Source organism: Marmota monax, unplaced genomic scaffold (genome assembly GCF_021218885.2).
Source record: "Marmota monax isolate L192 unplaced genomic scaffold, Marmota_monax_Labrador192_F-V1.1 WCK01_AAM20220418_F8-fsc00186, whole genome shotgun sequence".
Taxonomy (NCBI): Eukaryota; Metazoa; Chordata; class Mammalia; order Rodentia; family Sciuridae; genus Marmota; species Marmota monax.
The window spans coordinates 3,090,448-3,116,364 of record NW_026694725.1 but is presented as its reverse complement, the minus strand read 5'-3'; the positions used below and the strand labels follow the sequence as shown (position 1 = coordinate 3,116,364).

Sequence of the window (25,917 nt, the reverse complement as noted above, 5' to 3'; positions counted from 1 at the left end):
CACCCTACCTGCCTATACTCAACACCTAGTTAATACTATTAGAGTATTAATGTGCCAATTAGATTAAGGGTCTCATAACCCAATCATTCCACTTTTAAACTTTCTTTCATTATCTCTCACATGAGCTTTTAGGGGACACTCTCTCTCTAAACCATAACTACTAAGTTTCATCTTAACATTTTTGTGGCTTTGTTTTTCTTTTTTCTCATTTATTTACTTATTTGATTAGTTGAGAATTCTGACTAAACTTCAAAGATAGTATATAATTCCCAGATAATCCTAATGAAGATTTCCCAATGCTATTATTTTTCTATAGTATCCCTTCATTCTGCCACTTTTATCCCTGAATATATAAAATATTTCTGAGTGAATAGTAGGTGGATAAGATGATGTGTCCATTTACTCTTAAAATATTTTCAAGAATTTTTTTTACATAACCACGGTGCATTGCCAAATTCCATAAATTAACCTGTTGGCTTCCATATATGATGGAGAACATGTTGTACTTGTCTTTCTGTATCTTGGTTATTTAACTTAACATAATGTCCTACAATTTCATCAATTTGATGCAAATGGCAGGATTTCCTTCTTCTTTATGGCTATATTGATACCACATTTTCTTTATGAATTTCTCTTGTAATGGACATCATATTCCATACTGTAGCTTCTGCTTTCATACTGTAGCTATTGTGAATAATGCCACAATAAATATGGGAACATAGGATTGCTATTTCTTAGTAAATATAATTGTCCTAGGTGCTACTGCTTATAATAATCCATCCTTGCAAAAAATAGCAACACAAATAAAAAATATATTTGATTTTGTCCATCATTTCCAGATTCATAAATTTGGCAAAAGCTGTTGGAAGTTCCCTCTTGAAGTCTCTCATAAGGTTGCACTTAGATCTCATCTGGAGCTGAGGTCATTGAAGACTTGACCAAAATGGAAATCCATCTTGGATAGTTCATTCACATGGCCAGAGGCTTGAAGTTCAACTGGGGATGCTGACAGAGCCACCTGCAAATGCTTTCTCCCACATGATAGTTCTCTACTGATAGTCTCTACATGTTTCCCATGAAGCAAACATCCTACTAAGTCAAACATCCATTTGCATCAAATGGATGCAATTTCTGACCTAAATTTTACTAGGGTACACCCAGGGAAATGTGGCAAACATGAGGAGGAGGCTTGACTTTCTTAGCTAGGTTCCTAATCAAGCTGTGCTGGCTTCACCACATTCTATTGCTTATAGACAACTCACCACTGTCAGCCCAGATTGGAGGGAAGGAGGAATGAACTGCACAGGTCAATGGATAGAGTGTCACAGATTTTGTGGGTATTTTAAAAAATGACAGGTGTGTTAAATAATCCACTTTTTATATTTTCTATTTATTTATTTATTTTTTTTATTAGCTACACATGACAGTACATTGATCTTGACATATACATTTGAATCAAATAGGGTATAATTTCTCATTTTTCTGAGTGTATAGGTTGCAGAATCACATTGGTCATACTGTCATGTATATACATACAGCAAAACTAGTGTCTATTTTATTCTGCTGCCCTTCCTGTCCTCCCTCCCTTCCCCTCCCCTCCCATCACTTCTCTCTACCCAATCTAATGTGATACACTTCTTTTTTTTCCCCCCTCACATCATCATGCATGTATTCTGTATAACAATGAGGGTCTCCTTCCATGGGATAGGGAGGAAGAGCATGAGAAGAAGATTACCACTAAATAGCGAAGAGAGGTGGGAGGGAAAGGGAGGGAGAAGGGGAAGTGCTCGGAAGATGTATTTTCTAATTTATACTTTTACACTACCACTTATGGCCTTAATACCTAAAACTTGTAAAGTATATAGGAATGTGAGGTTCTCTCACTATGGCTCTTAGTATCCTATTATATTTCCTATGTTTTTGTTTTTCTGTTTTTCATTGTACATTTTCCCATGATCTTTTCTCACCCACGTCCTGCACAGGTGATGGAAATGGGGTTCCCCTCAGTGGAATGGGCTGGCTGAGAAACAAAAACTAGGAAAAATAGAAGGATAAAAATACCACAGGACACAGAAAATATATTCAGAAAGCAGGGGCAGGATAGACTAGACAATCATATGGATCAAGCTTCTATACTAAAAAGAAAAATGGAGCCTGAACCTGCTTTATTTATATTGGGGGATATCAAGGGTCTTCCATAGAATGTTCTTCTCCATAAAAGGTTAAAAAGGTGGGCTATTCAATTCCCAGTGGGTTATGCCCATCTCTGGAGTGACCCTGAGAGATCTTCCTGGCAACGCAAAGATAAAGGTCATGTGCCTTGGGAAATCTATTGCATGAGAGGGCCATGGATATTCCCAAGGTTAAACCTAAAATTTCCCTGGCTTCCTGCCTAGAGAAGATCCACATGTGTTTTTCATAGATTGCTCCCTGCATTATTCCACTTATTATTTCTACTTTGTGCTAACCTGCAGTGTTGTTAGACTCATCCTCTGGCTTCTTATTTTTAGCCTCTGACTTTTTATGGTTCTATTTCATTAGTTCTTTTTATAAACGACTCTCAAAAATCCAATATTTATTGGATTTTTATTATCATTTTTCTAACAAAATGCATATCATGTCATTAAATTTACAAAATTTAATCATGATTATTTCAATTACTTATAAGGAAACACCGATACCACTCTCTGAAAATCTTTCTTTTGTCTCCTTTCTGCACTTTGTTTTCTATGGAAACCTTTTTATGTATGTGGGGGTTTCTTTGATGGACAAAACTTGTATTTGAAAAAAATCCATCCTACAAAACCTTCAGAAAAGATTTTACTTTCTTCAATGCACTTTATTTAGGGTAGGTCATATTATACAAAGAGACTGAAATGGTGAGAAACTGGGCACTCCTCCTTATGACAAAAATTCTTTTAATTCACAAGTTTTCTGGATGTTTAGGAGGATTCTCCTCTTTTGTCTGACCTAAATTTTACTAGGGTATACCCAGGGAAATGTGGCAAACATGCTGAGATTTTTCAGTCTTAACTACTACCTTTGAATGGTTAAATGCCTTCAAGGGAAAATAGTTGATTCTAGTTTTTACGTTTCTCTGAACTTGACTCCAAAAGTCTTCCTTCCCTGGGAGCTATGCAATGCTCTCAAACAGTAATGATATATTCACACTTTCCTAAAGTAATTCTTGGGTCATGGTTTAAAAACAGAAGAGTATGTCAGAAGTAGAAGCAGAAATCTGGAATAGACAATCAGCTCTGAAGATAGAAAATTACTGATCATATCCTACACCTTTCTGATGCCATCACCAGATTATTATGTACTTTATTTTTTAATTTTTTCTGTGAAATATTTTCTCAACTTTTTTAGTTTTATTGATTTTATTTTTTTAAATACATGATAGCAGAATGCATTGCAATTCTTATTATACATATACAGTACAATTTTTCATATCTTTGTATATAGAGTATGTTCACGCCAATTCATGCCTTTATACATGTACTTCGTTTTTTTTGTATTACAATTCTTAATACACATATATACCACAATTTTTCATATCTGTTTATATAGAAAGTATGTTGACACCCAATTTGAGTCTTCAGACATGTACTTTGGATAATGATGTCTATCACATTCCACACCCTTGCTAATCCCCTGGCCCCTCCTTTTCCCTCCCTATTTAGAATTCATCTAATCCTCCCATGCTTCCCCTACCCCACTATGAGTCAGCCTCCTTATATCAGAGAAAATATTCAGCATTTGTTTTTTGGGGATTGGCTAATTTCACTTAGCATTATCTTCTTCAAAGCCATCCATTTACCTGCAAATGCCATGATTTTATTCTCTTAATGCTGAGTAAAATTTCGTTGTGTATATATGCCACATTTTTTTTTTAGCCATTCATCCGCTGCAGGGCATCTAGGTTGGCTCCAAAGTTTAGCTGTTGTGAATTGTACTGCTATAAACAACACCATTTGACTCAGCTATCCCTCTCCTTGGACTATAACCAAAGGACTTATTATGTACTTTAATTCAGTTTCCTGCTCTCTAATCTCTTCTGAAGGAAACCAGACCCAGCTGCTGACCCAGTGTAAGAACTCCTGGTCAGACCCAGCAGACTCTGCAGCCTCAGAGGACCACACTGCCAACTGCTCACGTGAGCAAGGCCCCCAGAACCAGAGCCTCCCCATTCCCTGTGTAAATGCCCACTGACATGACCCTGTCTCTCCTCAGACAGCAGACAGCTCCGCCTGGTGGACGGGGGCAGTCACTGCGCAGGGAGAGTGGAGATCCTGCAGCAGGGCTCCTGGGGCTCTGTCTGTGATGAGAGCTGGGACCTGAATAATGCAGATGTGGTGTGCAGACAGCTGGGCTGTAGAGTAGCCCTGAAGGTCACCGTCTCTGCTCACTTTGGAGAGGGATCAGGGCCTATCTGGCTGGATGAGCTGAACTGCACAGGAGAGGAGGCCCATGTGTGGCAGTGCCCTTCCCAGGGCTGGGGGCAGCACAACTGCAGTCACAAGGAGGATGCTGGGGTCATCTGCTCAGGTTTGTGGTGCACACTGTGCACAGGTGGGGGAGGGCAGGAGAAGGTCTGCAGGATGGTGTTTGAGTCCTAGGGCAGGGGTTTAGCAGTTGCTGACAGGGAAAAGAGGGAGGCTCACAGTTCCTGTCCCTGCAGCAAAAGAGAAGATGAGGTATTTCTATTTTCTGCTGCAGCAGCTGAGCTTCTGCTCCTTCCATCTCATCACTGTCCCCTGACACAGTCATTCTCTACAGTGTCCATTTAAAGCAGTCATCACTGTTCTTTGACACGTGGGTGAATCATCCTGACCCACTGAATTAATTTTCTATTTCTGCTGTAACAAGTCACCATAGACTGAATGACTCAAATCAACACAAATTTGTCATCTTACAGTGCGTAGGTGAGAACCTGACCTGGGTCTCTCTGGGATATAAACGAGGTTTCAGTAGGCTGAAACAGCTAAAACTCAGAAAGACTCAGTTTCTTGCCTTTTTCACCTTCTAGAAGTTGCCTGAATTCCTTGTTTGACCCCTTCCTTCTTCAAAACCAAGACTTCTCAACCCTCTCATAATTCTATATTCACATCTCCCTCTGATGAGGGCCAGAAAGACTTATCTGTTTTTGCGGATACAGTGTAAGGATGTCACTAGATTGGGCACATCCTATTTAGGATTCTCCAGGATAATCTCACAGTGAAAACATTTTTTTTTTTTTGGTACTGGGATTAAACCCAAAGGACTCAAAAACTGAGGCACAGCCACAGCCCTTTTATTTATTTTTTACTTTGAGACAGGGTCACATTAAGTTGCATAGAGCCTCACTGAGTTGCTGAGGCTAGCTTTGAACATTGGATGCTTCTGCTTCAGTTTCCAAGCAACAGTCATCTCCCACTGTGCCTAGAGAACGGATCCTTTTCTTCATCTTGTCTGAAAAGCCCTTTTGCAATGTGAGGTAAAATATCCACTGGCTCTCAGGATCAGGAAGTAGACATATTTGGAGCTCCACTATTCTGCCACCCTAAAGTGGCAATCCCTTTCTCCACTGAAAAGTCTTAACTGGGCCTCTCCAGAAATCTTCACCCAGACTGATTTTAGAACTGTCAGCAAAAGAGTCTCGCAAAAGAGTTCAATGTAGATAAACTTCCTATTTTCGTGTCACCCTGTTTACTTGGCTACTGGCTGAGAAGATACCAGCACTCTAGGTGCTGGACACCCCCTTACTAGTGTTTCACAAACATATCCAGTATAGTTCTTTGAAGAAGTGTGCAAACAAGGCCTCTGGCCTTGAGCTGGGGCTTCACAGAGATGTCTATATTTTTAAGATAAGTTACAACTGGGCTCCATGGTAACAGCTGGCAGGAGGAGAAAAGAAAGGGGAGAAGAAGATATCCTCTTCTCAGGTATTGTCCTTGAAGGTTATCTTGCCCAAAACAGTGAAAGAAAAAGCTGCTCTTATGTGAACTTCTGTAGACTGTGAACTTCTGAGCTCCTCCCCTTACATGCTGGGTATAAAATTCTGAAACTCCCTGAATTCGGGAGCAAAAGCTGTGCCCTCTGAACCTGGCTGCAGCCAAATAAACTGTTTCCTGCTATCTTTGGTGCCTTACCTCATTTGTCCCTACAACAAACACTCTGTTAATGCTCCTTTTCTAGGATCTGTCATATGATTAATCAGATAGTAGATGAATATAGATAGATGGCAGATAGTAAAGATAGTAGATACTTTCTGCAGAATAAACACCCACATCAGTGTTCCTGCCTATGCATTTGCTAATATTACATTGTTGTAGAAACAGAAATAGAGATACAAGTTAGCAAAAAGAATTAAAGTGAAAAAAAATTTCAGTCTTCCACCTAGTGGGCACTTGTTCATCAGAATCAGCAATGAGTACTCACTACATAGGAATGAAGAAAAAATAGCAGTTACAGTTTAATGCTCACCCGTGCCCTGTTTTCCTCCTCTTGCTTTTAGAGTTCCTGGACCTCAGGCTGGTGAGCGAGGACCAGGAGTGTGCTGGGTGGCTGGAGGTTTTCTACAACGACACCTGGGGCAGCATCTGCAACAGCCCTATGGAACCCATGACTTTGTCCATGATCTGCAGACAGCTTGGCTGTGGGGACACTGGGACCCTAGATTTCTTGGTTCCTCCCAGGGAAGGTTCTAGACCCCGCTGGGTGGATAAAATCCGCTGTCGGGAAACTGATACCTCTCTCTGGCAGTGTCCTTCTGACCCCTGGAAACACCAATCTTGCTCTGCAAAGGAGGAAGCTCATATCACATGTACAGGTGACCTACTGTCTATTTCTGTGTGTTTGCCATATGCCTGTAGGTTGTTATTAAGAAAGTTTCACATATTTAAACATAATGGATGAGTTGAAATAAGTCTACAAAATGAAAACTAGATGGAGATTACTTGATCCAACCTGTTGTACTTCTGTTTCAAAGGCAGACATAAGGAAACCATTGATAATAGCAATTTATGTGAAAAGAACCAGAGACTGAACTGAGAATATGGGAGCATGAAGTTATACTCTGATGAACATTCTTAGCAATTAGCTCATGCAGTATTAAGTTATATCAATTAAACTGTATTTCCTTAGTGATAGGATGAATGATTGGACCTCAATTGTGCACATTGCTTGCTATGTGGTATCACTTTGTTCCTACACTCCCACCCCACCACAGGCTTAATTGCCACTATTATCTGATGATAGGTAACACAGTAAGCATTTATCTCAGATGAAGAAACAGAGGTTAGGAGTAACATTTCATCTCTCTCACACTTTCAAGTGAATGGGGGAGCAATTTGGAGAATCAAATATATTGAGCTGTTTACTCTGAAATCCATCTACACCATACAGACAACCTCTCAGGTCACTTTGTTGATGGAAAGAAATCAAGTGATTTGTAGGTAGAAACTTAATTCCAGGCAGGAAGACAGACACAGATAGAAAACACCACCACTGTCTTCGTGGATTTTCCACTCCCAACTGACAACACAACCATGCATAAATTTGAGTGTCATGAAGGTGCTATGGAAATGTGTGAATTGGGGAAAAGAGAAATCATGTTTAGTTTGATAACTGAAGGAGGAGTAGAGGTCTAATGAAAGAAGGAAGTAGACTATTTATCAATGTAAATACTGCGGTGAGAGGAGTATAGTGAAGTGACCTTGAGATATTGATAAAGTCTCATCATAAGCAGAACAAGAAGAGGGTTGGGGGAGAGATGCATGATTACCTGGATGGGTAAGAAGAGCTAGAAGTCTCTCCAAGGCATGGCCCCAATAACAATTCTGCTGAAAAGCTGTTTGTTAATCTTCTCATCTCAACATTATGGGGAATTTCTATGAGATGGGGGGGTGGTGGGTGGGGCTTCTCTTGTTTTCTTCTTGGATTTATCTCCTCATAGTCCCAGTGGTCTTTGTTGATACTACTTCCTCACCTTTATCCATATCCTACTGGAAATTAATATGGCACTTCATCCCTCTCCCAGAAAACATTCCATGGGGTCTTTTGGAAATTGGAGGCTATTATCTTCTAATTTCTTTTTAAAATTATTATTTATATATGATAGCAGAATGTATTACAATTCTTATTACATATATAGAGCACAATTTTTTCATATCTCTGGTGATATACAAACTATATTCACACCAATTTGTGTCTTCATACATATACTTTGGATAATAATGATCATAACATTTCACCATCATTTATAACTCCATGCCCCCTCCCTTTCCTCCCACTTCCGTGTTTGTCTATTTGTCTAGAGTTTGTCTATTTCTCCCATGCTCCCTTTCCCTATCTCACTATGAATCAGCCTCATTATATCAATTAAAACATTAGGCATTTGGGATTGGCTAACTTCACTTAGCATTATTTTCTCTAACTCCATCCATTTACCTGCAAATGCCATGATTTTATTCTCTTTTATTGCTGAGTAATATTCCATTGTGTATATATGCATATTCTTTTAATTCATTCATCTATTGAAGGGCATCTAGGTTGCTTCCACTGCTTAGCTATTGTGAATTGTGCTGCAATAAACATTGATGTGGCTGTGTCCCTCTATGCTATTTTTAAGTCCTTTGGGTATAGATCAAGGAGAGGGATAGCTGGGTCAAATGGTGGTTCCATTCCCAATTTTCCAAGAAATCTCCTTACTGCTTTCCATATTGGCTGTAACAATTTTCAGTCCCACCAGCGGTGTATGAATGTACCCTTTTCCCCACATCTTGCCAATACTTATTGTTGTTTGTATTCATAATAGCTGTCATTCTGATTGGAGGGAGATGAAATCTTAGAGTGGTTTTGATTTGCATTTCTCTAATTGCTAGCAATGATAAACATTTTTTCATTATTTGTTGATTGATTGTGTATCATCTTCTGAGAAGTGTCTGTTCATGTCCTTGGCTCATTTATTGATGGGGTTATTTGTAATTTTTGGTGCTTAGCTTTTTGAGTTCTTTATATACTCTAGAGATTAGGGCTCTGATGTGTGAGGGGTAAAGATTTGCTCCCAAGATGTAGGCTGGCTTCCCACCTTACAGATTGTTTCCTTTGCTGAGAAGAAACTTTTTTAGTTTGAGTCCATCCCATTTATTGATTCTTGATTTTAAATCTTGCGTTATAGGAGTCTTATTAAGAAAGTTGGGGTCCCAATTTCATATGATGGAGATTAGGGCCTACTTTTTCTTCTATTAGATGCAGGTTCTCTGGTTGTATTTCTAAGTTCTTGATCCATTTTGAGTTGAGTTTTGTGCATGGTGACAGGTATGAGTTTAATTTGTTGCATATGGATTTCCAGTTTTCCCAGCACCATTTGTTGAAGAGGCTATCTTTTATCCAATGCATCTTCTTGGCAACTTTGTCTAATATAAGATAATTGTAGTTTTGTGGGTTAGTCTCTGTGTCCTCTGTTCTGTACCATTGGTCTACCAGTCTGTTTTGGTGCCAATATTATGCTATTTTTGTTACTGTTGCTCTGTAGTATAGTTTAAGGTCTAATATAGTGATGTCACCTGCTTCACTCTTCCTGCTAAGGATTGCTTTATCTCTTCTGAGTCTCTTATTTTTCCACATGAATTTCATGATTGCTTTTTCTATTTCTATGAGGAATGCCATTGGAATTTTGATTGGAATTGCATTAAATCTGTATAGTGCTTTTGGAAGTCTGGTGATTTTGACAATATTAATTCTGTCTATACAAGAGCAAGGTAGATCTTTCCATCTTCTAAGGTCTTCTTTGATTTCTGTTTTTAGGGTTCTGTAATTTTCATTATATAGATATTTCACCTCTTTTATTAAGCTGAGTTCCAAGTATTTTATTTTATTTTTTTGGGGGGGGGTATTGAAAATGAGGTGGTTTTCCTCATTTCCCATTCTGAGGATTTGTCACTGATATACAGAAATGCCTTAGATCTATGGGTGTTGATTTTATATCCTGATACTTTGCTGAATTTATTTAATAGTTATAGAAGTTTTCTGGTAGAACTTTTAGGGTCTTTCAGGTATAGAATCCTATCATCAACAAATTGTGCCAATTTAAGTTCTTCTTTTCCTATATGTATGCCTTTAATTTCTTTCATCCGTCTAAGTGCTCTGGCCAGTGTTTCAAGAACTATGTTAAATAGCAGTGCTGAAAGAGGGCATCCCTGTCTTATTCCAGTTTTTAGAGGGAATGCCTTCAATTTTTTTTTCTCTATTTAGAATGATATTGGTCTGGGGCTTAGCATAGATAGCCTTTATGATGTTTAGATATGTTCCTATGATCCCTAGTTTTTCTAGAGTTTTGAACATAAAGAGGTGCTGTATTTTGTCAAATTCTTTTTCTGCATCTATTGAGATGATTATATGATTCTTATCTTTAAATCTATTAATGTGATGAATTACATTTTTTAATTTCCATATGTTGAACCAACCTTGCATCCCTGGGATGAATCCTACTTGATTGTGGTGCATGATCTTTCTGATATGTTTTTATATTTGATTTGCCAGAATTTTATTGAGAATTTTTGTATCTATGTTCATTAGGGATATAGATTTCTTTTTTTGATGTATCTTTGCCTGGGTTTGGAATCAGAGTTGTATTGGCCTCATAAAATGAGTTTGGAAGTGTTTCCTCTTTTTCTATTTCCTGAAATAAGTTGGAGAGTATTGGTATTAGTTCTTCTTTAAAAGTCTTGTAGTTTTCATCTGTGCACCCATCCAGTCTTGGGCTTTTCTTGATTGGTAGACTTTTGATGGTGTCTGATATTTCATCACTTAAATTAATCTGTTTAAATTATGTATATTATCCTGAAATTTGGGCAAAATATATGACTCTAAGAAATTTGTTGACAGCTTCAATATTTTCTATTTTATTGGAGTACAGGTTTTCAAAATAATTTCTAATTATCTTCTGTATTTCTGTATTGTCTGTTGTAATATTTCCTTTTTCATCATGTTATGTTAGTGATTTGAGTTTTCTCTCTCCTTCACTACATCAGCATGGCTAAGGGTCTGTAAATTTTAATTATTTTTTTCAAAGAACCAACTTTTTGTTCTGTCAATTTTTTCAGTTGTTTGTTTTGTTTCAATTTTATTGATTTCAGATGTGATTTTAATTATTTCCTGTCTTTTACTGCTTTTGGCGCTGATTTGTTCTTCTTTTTCTAGGGCTTTGAGATGTAGTGTTAAGTCATTTATTTGTTGACTTTTTCTTCTTTTAAGGAATCAACTCCATGCAATGAACTTTCCTCTTAGAACTGCTTTCATAGTGTCCCAGAGATTTTGATATGTTATATCTGTGTTCTCATTCACCTCTAAAAATATTTTAATCTCCTCCTTTATGTCTTCTCTAACACATTGTTCCTTCATTAGCATATTATTTGGTCTCCAGGTGTTGGAGTGGATTTTATTTCTTATTTTATCACTGATTTCTAATTTCATTCCATTATGATCTGATAGAAGGCAGGGTAGTATCTCTACTTTTTTATATTTGCTAAGAGTTCCTTTGTTACATAGCATATGGTCTATTTTAGAGAAGGATCCATGTGCTGCTGAGAAGAAAGTGTATTCTCTCATTACAGGTTGGAATCTTCTATATATGTCAGTTAAGCCAAAGTTATTATTGTATTATTGAGTTCTATAATTTATTTGTTCAGCTTTTGTTTGGAAGATCTATTTAGTGATGAAAGATGTGTGTTAACATAACCCAAATTTATTACATTGTTATTTGTTTGACTCTTGAACTTGAGAAGAGTTTGTTTGATAAATGTAGGTGATCCATTATTTGGGGCATATATTTTTATATTTGTTAAGTCTTGTTGGTGTATCATTTCCTTGAGAGTATATAGTGTCCTTCTTTATCCTTTTAAACTGACTTTACTTTGAAGTCTATTTGATATGAGGATGGAAACCCCTGCTTACTTTCGCAGTCCATGTGAGTGGTATAATTTTTTGCAACCATTTACCTTCAGTCTGTGACTCTTTTTCTATGAGATGAATCTCTTGGAGGCAGCATATTGTTGAATCTTTTTTTTTTTTTGATCCAATTTGCTAGTCTATGTCTTTTGATTGGTGAGTTTAGGCCATTAATCTTCAAGGTTATTATTGAGATATGGTTTGTATTCCCAGCCATTTTTGTTTATTTTTAATATTTAATGTGACTTGGTTTCTCCTCTGATTAGATTGTCCTTTAGTGTAATTCCTCCCTTTGCTGATTTTCATCTTTGTTTTTCATTTCCTCTTCTTGGAATATTTTGCTGAGGATTTTCTCTAGTGCAGGCTTTCTAGTTGTAAATTATTTTAACTTTTGTTTATCATTGAAGGTTTTTATTTCATCATCAAATCTAAAGCTTAGTTTTGCTGGATATAAAATTCTTGGTTGGCATCCATTTTCTTTCAGAGCTTGGTATATGTTATTCCACAATCTCTTGGCTTCAGGGATCTGGGTTGAAAAATCTGCTGCAATACGAATTAGTCTCCCCCTATATGTGGTCTGATTTCTCTATCTTGTGGCTTTTAAGATTCTATCCTTATTCTGTATGGTAGGCATTTTCATTATAATTTGCCTTGGTGTAGATTTGTTGTAATTTTGTATATTTGCTGTTCTGAGCACCTCTTTATTTTGTTTCCCAATTTGTTCTTCATGCTTTGGAAATTTTTTGATATTATCTCATTGAAGAGATTGTGCATTCTTTTGATTTAAAATCTGTGCCTTCCTGTATCCCAATATCTCTTAGATTTGGTCTTTTGATGCTGTCCCATTATTCTTGGATGCTCTGCTCAAGGTTTCTAACTTTCTTCATTGTGTGATCAACTTTATTTTGCAGATTGTATACTTAGTCTTTATTATCTGACGTTCTTTCTTCCAAGTGATCTAGTCTGTTGGTTATACTTTCTATTGAGTTTTTTTATTTGATTTATTGTATTCTTCATTTAAAGGATTTCTGACTGTTTTTTTCAGAGTCTCTCTCTCTCTCTCTCTCTCTCTCTCTCTCTTGAAGTAATCTTTTGCTACCTGTATTTGCTCTCTTATCATTGTTGTAATTATCATTTTTGACTGTATTTGCTCATTTAGGTCATTCTTTAATTCACAAATCATTTTACTTATGAATCTTCTGAACTCCTTCTCTGACATTTCATCAACTTCTCTGTCCATGGATTATTATAATGTTTTGGTTTGTTTGGGGCATTTTCTCCCTTGTTTTTTTTTTTTTTTTTATGTTGTCTATGTGTCTTCCTTTCTTACAGTGTGGATATGAGATATTACTGTTTCTTTCGTATATTCTTGTAGTACCCATGCAGATTGTCTTACCTCACCTTGATATTGGACATCTATACCCTGATGGCATCCCTCAATGAATGCTACTGCATCCTGGATCTAGGTCCTGTGTAAATTGGAGTGGGTGGATATGGTCCGCTGGACTTGACCTTCCTCAGTACTCTTTTGGTTGGAAGGGGCTTTCCTGCACAAGAGACTAGGCTCTGGCAGGTGTCTGCCCTGCCGGAGGAAGGGTGGACTGAGCCTTCTGTGAGCCTGGGACCCACATAGGCCAGTGTGGATGGATCTGGGCCACAAGTCTTGACCTCCCGTGGTAGTCTGCTGGTCTGAAAGGTAATTTCTTAATACCTATAATGTCCCTTTAATTTCTTGTTCTGATAAAACCATGGCTGTCCTCTGAAAACAATAATGCCCTCATAATTTGGAGGCTCTATTCTTTCAACATGCTTTTTTATAAGGTCAAATCTTAAAATAAGATTGTGTTCTGTTATTAGAATATTTCTGGTGTGCCTTGAAATTTTCAACAATTTTTTTTTCTTTTCCTTCATGTCCAGTTACTTGAAAATTTGCCCTATGAGGTGACACCATTTACCACTTCTGTTGTTGTCACTCTCCAGTTTAACCACTCCCCTCATCCAGAAAGGCTGAAGTACCAGGCTCGCCAGGCTCCTCTGTCTCCTGTTCCTGGTGCTCCAGTATCCTTGAACACAACTGAGATAACATCCTGGACTCTCTATTCCCGACTTTCTCCCTTTGAGGCACTCTACTCCCTCCCACCCCATCTCTGTGTATGGTCACACTATTGATCACTAACTGTCCAGCTTGAGACCTTGATTGCATTGTTCCTTCTCTGACTGTTGCCCCTTCTCCTTATATTGTACTAGTCTTAATACTCCCATTCCAGATATTTCATCCTCATTCAGATTCCAAATGTTTTCCCTTATCAGGTTTTCATTTTTCCACTCTCCTCATGATTGCAGATGTTCTTCTTACCCTGATCAGACAACATGACGCTGCATTATAATCCTCCCCCTTCAAGTACACTCAATTCCCTTCTCTCTTCTTTAACTGTCAATGGCAAGAGTGGTTGTTCAAATATCTAGCTCTTCCCTGCCTGCACTAGTTGAGGCAAGGACTGCTAAATCATGAACAAGTACTGTATTTTGTTATGGTATGAAATTATCCTGATAGTCTCTTTGAGTTTGTGATCAACCTCTGTCAAACTATCCACAATGGCCCTCTATTCTACTGTGCTTCACTCACATGTGTTCTTGCCCTCTCTGGAACATGTTATTTTACAAATTCTCAGATCTCCCTCATGCTGATATTTTAACCCCACCATACACTTAAATGATGACATCACTTCAAATATCCCTGGAAAATAGAAACCTTCAGATGTCTTCTTTGTTTTTTCCTCAAAGTCACTCTACCTTATTGGTTGTTCTTATTCTGTCTTATAGGTTTGCTATCTCTCTGTTCCCCTTATAAATTTTAGACACATTCTTGGTTGAACCTCAGACTATCTACTCTTAGAATATACTCCCCAGATGTATATTCTAAATATGTTGAACGGAATTTTCTGTAGATATATGCTAAGTACAGTTGATTTTTAATTTTAGTGTAACTATGATGTATGCTTGTTGATATTTTCTGTGCATGCCAAATCTATTAGTGAGATGCGATATTAAGATACCACTAGTATTGTACTGAAGTTTGTTTTTCCATTATGTCCCATGGGTGTTTTTTTTAAAATAAAATTCTGTGTTCCTTTCTTTGGTGCATATATATTTATAATTATTATATCTTATCTTCTTGATGGTTTTTTCTATTTACTAATATGCAGTGACCTTCTATGTCTCTTCTGACTGATTTTTGGAGTGTGTTTTTCATCTATGAATACAGTTACTTCTGTTTGCTCTCAGGTTTCATTTGCTTGCAATTTTACTTTTAATAATTTTCTTCTCAGTCTACATATGTCTTTGCCTATGTGGTGAGTTTCTTGCAGGTACCAACTTGTTGGTTCTTGATTTTTAATACAGGTATCCAGGCTGCATCTTTTAATTTGAAAAGCAGACCTCTGATTCTCAGAGTTATATTTGAAAGGTTTTTAGAAATGCCTGTGATTTTTTTTTCTGGAAGGTTTGAATAATCTGTGGTCATGTTTTTCTCCCTTATTTGTCTTGGAGCTGGATTGATTTACTGAATTGATAATGTTTGATTCTTTCCTTTTTCTCACTTTTTTATCTGCTCTTCTAGTGAGATTTATTCTTTCCTATGATCTCATGGCTAGGTTGTCTTGCTTCCTATTCTCTGTGTAGGATTGCTTCATTATCTTCCACTTTGCAGGATCAGTGGTTCAAAATTCCTTTCACTGATGCTTATCTTCAAAAGACTTATTTTCCTTTGATTCTGAAGGATAACTTTTCTGAACATAGTCATGTAGGTGGCAGATATTTTCTCTCAAGATCTCAAGTACATCATCCGTGCTACCCTGGCTGCTAGTATTTCTGCTTATAAATCTGTTATGTGAGGGTCTTCTTAGTAAGTACCCTTCTCTTAATCATGTGCCTTGGGGTGTAGCTTTCCTGAAGAGTTAGATTAATTCCAAGAGGATAATCTAGGTTGCTTATCTGTGGCTTCTTTGGCTGGTAATAATGGGTTTTGAAACTCCAAGTATTCTGTCAGAATACGATATTTTTCTCTATATTTCTCATACAAATAGAGGTCCTTCTGGTAGTTCAGATATGTTGTTATAGACAGCACAGTGTGTAGGGCATTTTTTCTGTAATTATTTTTCCAGTATTACTTTTAGTGTTTGGTGTGAGGGGATATGGCAGCAACCTGTACTGAGGTCTTTTCTTTCCCCACAACATTTGAATTATTTCCCCCATGATTTCTTAAGCTGGAGATTGTCCAGAAGCAGGAGTTATGTCTACTTGTGGAGCCTAATCAGCTGTGGATTTCTCTCTTCCCTATCCATTAAGTTAAAATTCCAACCAATACTTCGGCAGTACTAGGTCATGGCTTCAGTAAGGTAAAACTTCTCTAGACTGGCTGGAGTTATATCTCAGTGGCAAAGCACACACCCAATATGTTTGAGGTTCTCTGCTTGATCACCAACATAACTCAGCAAAAAGAAAACAACAGCAGTGCCCACAATATAACAATAAACTGGCTGAGCATGGTGGAACATGCCAATAATCCCAGCCACTCAGGAGGTTGAGGCAGGAGGATTGTGAGTTCAAATCCATCCTTTGCAACTTAGCAAGACTCTAAGCAACTCTGTGAGACCTGTCTCAAAATTCGGAAAAGAAGCCAGTGCATGTCTGTAATCTCAGTGGCTTGAGGGGCTGAGACAGGAGGATTGCAAATTCAAATCCAGTTTAAGCAATTTAATGAGTCACTAAGCAACTCAGTGAGACTCTGTCTCTAAATACAATACAAAATAGGGCTGGGGATGTGGCTTAGTGGTCCAGTGCCCCTGAGTTCAATCCCCAGTACCCTTCCCCACAAAAAAATTTGAAAAAAGGGTTGGGAATGTGTCTCAGTAGTTAAGTTCCCCTGAGTTCAATCTCTGTTGCCAAGTAAAATAAATTTAAAAACCAGCTATATAAATACAGTAATAATCAATTACATTCAACAACAACTAAAGGAGCAGTAACAATAGATAATGGGAAGAAGAAATATAGAATGAAAAAGAAAGTCAAAAATAGTAAAAGAGAAACTAATTCAAAAAATATTGAAGTTGGAAAATAAAAGGGAAGGAAGAAGGGGAATTAAAAGGGAGGAAGAAAAATATTTGTAGCAAAAAAGGGAAAATATTAACCAGGCAGGCGGCATTTACCTGTGATCCTATGGGCTCTGAAGGCTGAGACAGTATTACAAGTACAGTACTAGCTTGAGCAACTTAGAAAGAAGGTATTTCATAAATAAATAAGTAAATAAATTTTAAAAGACTGGGGATGTAGCTCTGGGTTCAATCACCAGTACAGTAAAGAGAAGGGGGGTGTGAGAAATAAGAAGAGAGAAAAATTCCATTTGAAGAATTTAAAAAAAAAAACACAAATTAATTAACTAGTAGTAAGGAAACATAATAAAGCATAAATAAAAATATTTGTCAAAAATCTTCCCAGCAAATATATTTGCATTGAAGACACCTTTTCCAGGTCATCTAACATTTGAATCCATCAGGAATGTGGGAGTCAGTAAACTGCAAAAGAAATCAGTTTCAGTTCCTTTTGCTTCCCAGCAAACATGCTGGGATCAGAGGCAATAAATTGACTATACTGTGCTATTCATTTCTTGTCAAGGAGGTTAAAGGTGTGTTTACAAGACAGGCATACTATCCCCGCCGGGGTTTTGTCTGGAAACCTGAAGGCATGTCAAATGTCAAGTCAGCTCTCCTTTCAGTGGTTTGCAGACCCAACAGGTAGGCAAACATTTGCCCCAGATGCCTCTAGAAGGTGCCCATTGGGGTATACCTTGGGTCCTAGCCATGGTAAATCCATGAAAAGCATGTGGGAAATAGTGTAATCCCAGGATAGGTGACATGGGAATGTTATGAATTGCCAGATGCTGTCTCTAAGCTCTCAGACCTGGTCCTTATGTGCAACCACACTGCCTGGTATTGCTCTTCTTCACAGAGGAAGGGACCACTTACCAATGAGACCTCCATCCTTCCCCTACAATTTGATGCTCTCAGCATGTTTGTGACAAGCACTCTTCCTACCTGAGACTGTAGAACACTAACTTATACCCAATTACTCTGGCAGGGTGGCCCAGGGGCCTAAAATTGTGATTACCACATATTGTCTAAACCCCAGACTCATTTATTTCCTAACAATGGCCCCTTCTTAAGACAGCTCTTGGTGATATCACTCTGAGAACTTGCTAAGCAATGTGATGGATGTTTTTTCCTAAAACTTGCTTGCTGTATAAGAGTATCCCCTCTCGGAACAATGCCCCAAATATGATCTAAATCTTGTAAGAACCATGTGTTTCTTCCACAGCTAAGACTGCTGCTCTGCTGACACCATCTGGCTTGTCTGCCCTCTCCAGCTTACCTTATGCTTGCAGGTTGCCTCCCTCACCAGGCAGCTGGAGATGAAGTTGTAAATTACTTTGTACATTTCTCTGGGCTGCCTTTCTGCTTCTCCCTGTTGTTTATCAACTGTGTTTGATAAATAGTTCTTTATAGTTCCTCTATTTCTCTTCTCAAAGAACAATTACACATTTGGTCCCTAATGTTTTTAACTCACAGTCACAATAAAGTTACCTCTTTTCTGCTATTTACCTCCTATTTTTGAGTAATAACAACTCCTGAAAGAAGAATTTGGAAAAAAAAGTAACATTCTATGATACCTAGTGAAGTTGAGCAATGTTGATATCTGAAATTCTCTTTTTGAGGAACTTGCTCAGTCTACCTAAAGTGAGTCAAATTTTAATGTCACATATCCAATCTGAACTCTGAAGCCTAGAATCATTATTGAAATATTTTTAGGTAAACCATAGTCCATTCATTTTCCAGTCTTAATGACCATATGATTATGATTTCTCCTGGATTCATGGCTGTCACCTGAGGTTTCTGATGATCTCATTCCAGTTCCGCACTCTATCCCCTGTGCTCTGGTCCTCCCACATCTCGGGCCATTGGCACTCAAGTGTGTGTGCTCTATAAGAAACAATCAGATGCTGGCCCATTAACTTTTAGAAATCATTCAGAAAAAGACACTTTTAACTACTCAACGTAGGAAACCTGACATTTCTAGAATTGTGTTACCAGATCCCATGAAAATCTCTGCAAATAGTAAGTTTATCTCAGATAGCAACTACCTCACAACTTCTACATGAGACATCTAACTAGATTGTGCTGTGTTTAATCTCATTTTTTGTTTTTTACACAATTAATTCTCCTACTTATTTGGTAGGAATTGAAACTTAGCTGGTGCCCTGCTATAAATAATTCCATATCTTACACAGCAAGCTCTGCAATCTGAAAGTGAATTCTGCCAACTGATTGGTTGGGGGAGGGAGTATGAGAAGACAACAATACCCTTCTCCTTTTCTTTGTAAATACAACCATTAACACGATTCTTTCTCCTCAGAGACTCCACAGGTCCGCCTGGTGAATGGTGGCAGTCGCTGTGCAGGCAGAGTGGAGATCCTTTACCAGTATACCTGGGGCACTGTCTGTGGAGACGGCTGGGACCTGAATGATGCCCACGTGGTGTGCAGACAAATGGGCTGTGGAATGGCCCTCGATGCCATGAACTATTCACAATTTGGGAAGGGATTAGGACCCATCTGGCTGGATGAACTGAAGTGCACAGGAGAGGAGGACCAAGTGTGGCAGTGCCCTTCTCTAGGCTGGGGACATCATTACTGCACACACAAGTGGGATGCAGGTGTCATCTGCTCAGGTATGGTCTGCACATTCTCCACTGCCTAAGGGAATGAAAAGGACAAACAGTGTGTATTTGAGTCTTGGGAAATAAGAGACAGATGAGCCACAGAGGACTAAGAGTTCTCCTTGGACCCTGAGGGTTCAAAATAGCAGTGGGTAATGGGATTTAATTATTTCTTTTGAATCTCAAATATCGTTCTTTCCCTTCTCTGTAGTCATACTTGAAAAGATAGGTTTTTGGTTTTGTAGAATTATTTTACTTAAAATCATCTTCATAATTTGTTTCTATAATTTACTATTTATAGATTTACCTATAAATTAACACACATAACTACTTTTCAAAAGAGAGACAAGAATGGGGGTTGCTTTTTTCAATTGAATTGAGTGTTCATGTATGTATAGCCAGAGATAATTTTTCATTGGGTTAGTAGGTGTATGGGCCCAGGGATGGGACTAAACACATCGCAGGGTAATTTAAGAATTACCACAAAATTGCAATTCTCTTTTCCATATTCAGACATCATAATTATCAACTCATTGGCAGGAAGGGCCAGAGAACTTTGAGTTAAATGCTCTGAGTCATGGGTTTTCCTTCCATCATTACTACATAGATTGTCTCTACATTTCTTTCTTAAAGCAATATCTGTATAAACTCATATGTGGGAGCTGAATTTAGCCTTGTGCTGGCAGATTAGTGTTGGATGAAACAAAATATTAATGCATATTTATTGTGTAAGATGTTATATAATTTAGAACTCAGATCAGGATGATTGTTCAGTGATCTCTCACAAAAACACCACATTAACTGTAATTCACACACAAAACTGGCACATAAAAACACCACATTAACTGTAATTCACACACAAAAGAGACAATAAAGCAGGCGGGTGCATGCTTTTACATAGATTAAAAAAAAGGCACATTGAAAGAGGAAGGAAGATAATACTTACCCTTTCTCCAACCTCAGGGAGCCCAATATGAAGAGAAATGCCTACTTTTTGGAGAATGGAAAGGGAATTAATCCCAAATCTTAGACTTGAAACCCAGGAATAGGCCTGCCACAGTGAAACCTGGGTACCAACAGAGCCCAACAACCCTGTCCCCATGCCAGTAACCTCACACTGAGACTCTGGAACTCTGTTGTGTTGGGCAGCAAAACTGTCTCCACCACCACTTCTCCAACCTCTAGTAGAAGAGGGGAAAGCAAGAATCAGATAACAGTGCTGGCACAGGACTTTGTCTTGGAATTCAGTGCCAGACCAACCATGATCATATTCAGTAGGAATTAGAGGCCTCAAATGTAGAACAAAGGTAACTGAGCAAGACCTATGTGCTGGTGGGACAGACTCAAGAAGAGCCTGAAGCACCTGTGGCTGGTTGCAGGAGTTTAGAGCCTTGAGTCCACCTAGCAATAGGCAGCTCATAGCACTGAGTGCCTCGGTCCCTCCCCACTTCTGTGTTGCTTTGGCAGGCTGTGGCCTCAGTGTGTGATATAACATTGTAGGGTTGGTGGCCACAGGACTTCCCAACCTTCTTCCTCAACCCCTGGCAGCACAACATGGAGAGAGTTAAGTCTCTTTGTGAAGGTGAAACATTATTTGGGGGATTGTGACTGGAAGCCTCGGGGGGGTTCTTATCTCTATATATTAGGGTACAGATCTCAAAGATGAAAGATAAAGACTCTCAGGCATCAAGAGAAAAAACTATGAAATAGCATGTCCCAATTCACCTGATGGCAGTGTTCTTAACAGTAAACATATAGGTCAGAAGTGAGTGCCATGAGATTTTCATAGAAATTAAGAAAAACCTGCCAATCAAGAATACTGAATCCATCAAATATATCCTTTAGACATGAAGGAGGTACAAAGACATTATCAGACATCCTGCTGCCCTAAATTACCGTATGGTACAGCAATCCCAATGCTGAGTATATGTCCAAAGAAGTGAAATCTGTATGTTAAAGAGACATCTGATCTGTACTCCCATGTTTATGGCAGCACTATATATTGTAGCTAACAAATGGAAATAATGCCCATCAGCTGATCAATGGATAAAGAAATGAAATACAATGGAATACTATTTAGCCATAAAATAAATTAAACATTTTCATTTGACATAATACGCATGGGTCAGGAGATAATTAGGTTAAGTGAAATAAGTCAGGCAAAGAAAGACAAGTATCTTATAATCTCACTGTATGTCAAATATAAAAGAGTTGACCTCATAGAGGTTGAGAGTAGACATGTGGTTATCATAGACTAGAGAGTGTAGGGAATGGGAATGGAAAGCAACAGACTGATTGATGACTAATGGGTTTTACTTAAATAGGAGCAAAAAGTTCTGGTGCACTGTGGCACAGGAGGGTGGCTACAAAAAACAATAAGGAACTACATTTCACAGAGCTAAAAGAAAGTGTTTTGGAAGCTTTCAAAAAAAAGAAATGAAAAGATTTGAAGAGACAAAGAAATGCATATATACATACATCAGCACATGAATTAATGAAATTTATATGTACACTAAGTCAGTAGATATCAGTTAGTTTAAATTTACTTAGATAAAAATGAAGGAAAATATAAAGATGATTAGATAGAGGGAAAAATATATTGTTTATATCTAATGGAAATAATGATACAAGAAGAGTATATTGTCAAATAAATTTGATAAGAATGAGACAGGAAGACAAATAGAATTTTCCAAAGAAGACAGAGGAAGCTTACAGTATGTGGGGGATTACCTTCAAAGGTTGATAAAGAGCACATAAGGATTATTTCAGCAGCATTTAAGACCCTGGTGTTGGAAGGGCAATCTGTGTACACTGTGTGAATTCAGTATACCCCTACTGTACAAAAGGAGAAAAATGATTTTCAAGAGTGACTCAAGGTTGAGGTATTAGACAAAGTCAGAATAGAAAAAGAAAAGGTCCCTTGGATGATACTTTCATAGGAAACTTGAAATATGCCCAGGGGAGCAATGTGTCTATGGAGCTAAAGATAGGACAAAGATATGTATGACTGTAATTTTTAATTTACTCCAGTGAGAAAAATTCATATGAATCTATAGATTTCTGCAGATGCAATTTTTCTTTCTTTTTTCACCCAATGGTTCACAAACTTCAAATGGCTTAAAACTGGGTTTCTCCCCACTGGATGAAAAGCTCTGCAAAGATAATGACATTATTTTCTTTAAATATATATACCCAGCACCTAAAAACACATCTGGAACATGACAGATTCTGAAAACATGCTAGTGTTGTGAATAACAAAACAGGGAAGCAGACTCTCAATATTGTCTTTATATACCTCTTTCCTATATCAGGACTAGGGAGAAAGTTCAGATTGTGTCTCCTTTGAAGACCTCTCTGCTGCATTTTTATCCTTTCCCGATCGGAGGCATTTTTTATCCATACTCAGTAAATTCCATTTTGATGACTTACTTTGAAAAGAAAAATTACTGAACATGTTGTTTTTCCAGAGAAAGGATTTCCTTCTTCAGGATACCAACCTACTATTACATTACAATTGCATATCTGTAGTCAGATGCCACCCCAAAGATCTGAACCGATACTCAAAATCACTTCCTGATCAACTTCAATAGATGTCTAATGGCTTCTTCCAACTCTACATATTAGTAACAGAATGATCCCTTGAAACAAAACAAAAAGGCAAATATGCATGCTCAAGTCTCTTCACAACTTCTGGTCCTACTTCTTTTGGGGGTGGGTACTAAGGATTGAACTCAAGGGCACTCAATAACTGAGCAACATCCCCAACACGTTTTTTGTATTTTATTTAGAAGGTAGCAGACTGATCAATGAGTTATTTAGCAACTTGCCATTGCTATGGCTGCTTTGAACTCAAGATCCTCTGGCCTTAGTTTCCCTACCTACTGGGATTATAGACCTATGCCACCTCACCCAGCTGATCCTACTTCTAAATTCTCTTTCTGTCTTCTTTAATGGGAAGAATGGTGTAAAGAACCCAGATTATCTTAGTCATCATAACCTACTTTTCATCTCTGTCTCACACTATTTTGTGGGCTCTTTTCTCATATTTAAATGAGAAATTAATGTAAATTCTCATTTTTGGTTACATTTTAATTTTTTCATTCTTTAACAAGTTTTAACTTAGTTGGAATTATTACCTGTGAACTGGAAATTTCTGAGGCTAAAATAGTAAAAAATGAATTCTAGTCTTTTTTTACACTAAGTTCAAATTCAGGGAATAGATATAGGCCTTATTAAAAAGGAGGTAGACTGACACAGACACACAGTTAAATATATTGTAATACATAGAATAATATATCCATATTATATACACACTATATATAAATACACAATATATATGTATATTGTGTATATAACTTCTGGAGTCAGCCATTTAGAACTGACCTTACAAATTCCTCCTCCTAAAGTTGTCTTCAGACACTTGCTCATGCAATCTCCATTCTGACACCATTGAATTCATTCCTGGGAAAAGAAAAGATTTTACAGCTTTCCTGAGACATATAGCTCCCAATTCCAACCCTAGATACTCATTGCACTAGTTATTTTCTTCCACAGGATTTGTGCGTTTGGATGGAGGAGGTGGACCCTGCTCTGGGCAAGTGGAAGTGAATTCTGGAGGAGGATGGACTCCAGTACATTATGGGAATTTCACATAACCCACTGCCCAGGTCATCTGTGCAGAGCTGGGGTGTGGCAAGGCAGCATCTTTTCTCTTGGACCTGCCCCTCAGAGAGGCCAATGAACAGGTCTGGGCTGAAGAGTTCCAGTGTAAGGGATGGGAGCCTGAGCTCTGGTTCTGTCCCAGAGTGCCCTGTCCTGCAGGCAGCTGCCAACACAGAGGGGCTGTGCAAGTTCTCTGCTCAGGTGAGGCTCACAGCAGGACTTTAACCATCTTGCACACTCTGATGTGGTAACAAATGTGAGATGTTACTAAAATCCTGTCTTCTCCTGCCAGAGTACACAGAAGTCAGGCTCATGAAAAATGGCAGCTCTCAGTGTGAGGGACAAGTGGAGATGAAGACCTCTGGAGGCTGGAGAACACTCTGTGCCTCCCACTGGAATATGGCCAATGCCAATGTTGTTTGCCATCAGCTGGGCTGTGGGGTTGCCATCTCCACCCCAAAGGGAGCATACTTTGTGGAAGGAGGAGATGAGATCTGGAGAGACCGATTCCACTGCTCAGGGTCTGAGTCCCTCCTGTGGAATTGTCCTGTGACTGCCCTGGGTGTTCCTGCCTGTGCCCATGGAAACACAGCCTCTATGGTCTGTTCAGGTAAGAGAGGTCAGCGCTGACTGGTACTCAGCTTTCTCATTGAGTGACATGTCTCTAAGAGCAGACAGCATGGAGAGCAGAATAGAAATATGAGATATGCCTTGGTGAAATATGATTCTTCTCAATGATCATTTATCGTTCAGACCCTGTCAAGGGTTATTCAGAGGATTTTTTTGATTGATAAAGTCTACAGGTTTATTATTCCCTATGTAGCTGAGCAGACAGATAAACAGAGTAAGATAAAGAACACACAAATACCATCTGCAACATTTTCTCAAGTCTTAAACTTTTGCTACCACATTTGCTTCAAACATTTATCATTATTATTTTTATATGTTCTTACTAGCTATACATGATAGTAGAATGTATTTTGATATATTATACATATCTGGAATATAAATTCTCATTCCTCAGGTTACACATAATGTAGAGTTCCAACAGTCATATAATCATAATTGCACATACGGTGATAATGTCTGATTCACTCTACTATCCTTCCTACTCTTATACAACTTCCCTTCTCTTCACTTCCCTCTGTATAATCCAAAGTTACTCTATTCTTTCCTAGCACCCACCCACCTTATTGTGAATTAGTATCTGCATATCAGAGAAAATATTTGTCCTTTGGTTTTGTGGGATTGGTGCGTTTCACTTGGCACAGTAGTCACCAGTTCTATCATTTACTGGCAGATGCCATAATTTTATTCTTCTTTATGGCTGAGTAATATTCCAATGTGTACATATACCATATTTTTTTTAGCCATTTATCTGCTGAAGGACATCTAGGTTGCTTCCATAGCTTAGCTATTGTGAATTGAGCTGCTATAAACTGTGTAGCTATAGCATACTGATTTTTAGTCCTTCAGGTGTATGGTGAGTAATGGGATAACTAAGTTAAATGGTCGTTCCATTACAAGTTTCCTGATGAATCTCTATACCACTTT

General features: G+C 38.1%; 2 protein-coding genes across 2 annotated transcripts in view; both read left to right on the top strand.

Annotated features, from left to right (window-relative positions):
* LOC124079000 (antigen WC1.1-like) overlaps window positions 1–14,100 on the top strand; it is a 44,569-nt gene extending 30,469 nt beyond the window's left edge. Inside the window, exons 8-10 of the mRNA XM_058572558.1 lie at window positions 4,064–4,156; window positions 6,497–6,831; window positions 13,849–14,100. Of these exons, the coding sequence (XP_058428541.1) occupies window positions 4,064–4,156; window positions 6,497–6,831; window positions 13,849–14,100 (680 nt within the window). The remainder of the gene's footprint in view (window positions 1–4,063; window positions 4,157–6,496; window positions 6,832–13,848) is intronic.
* A 201-nt stretch (window positions 14,101–14,301) lies between these two features.
* LOC124078962 (deleted in malignant brain tumors 1 protein-like) overlaps window positions 14,302–25,917 on the top strand; it is a 198,164-nt gene continuing 186,548 nt past the window's right edge. The window contains 4 exon segments of the mRNA XM_058572557.1: window positions 14,302–14,332; window positions 19,399–19,713; window positions 24,256–24,564; window positions 24,656–24,973. Coding sequence (XP_058428540.1) covers window positions 14,302–14,332; window positions 19,399–19,713; window positions 24,256–24,564; window positions 24,656–24,973 — 973 coding nt within the window.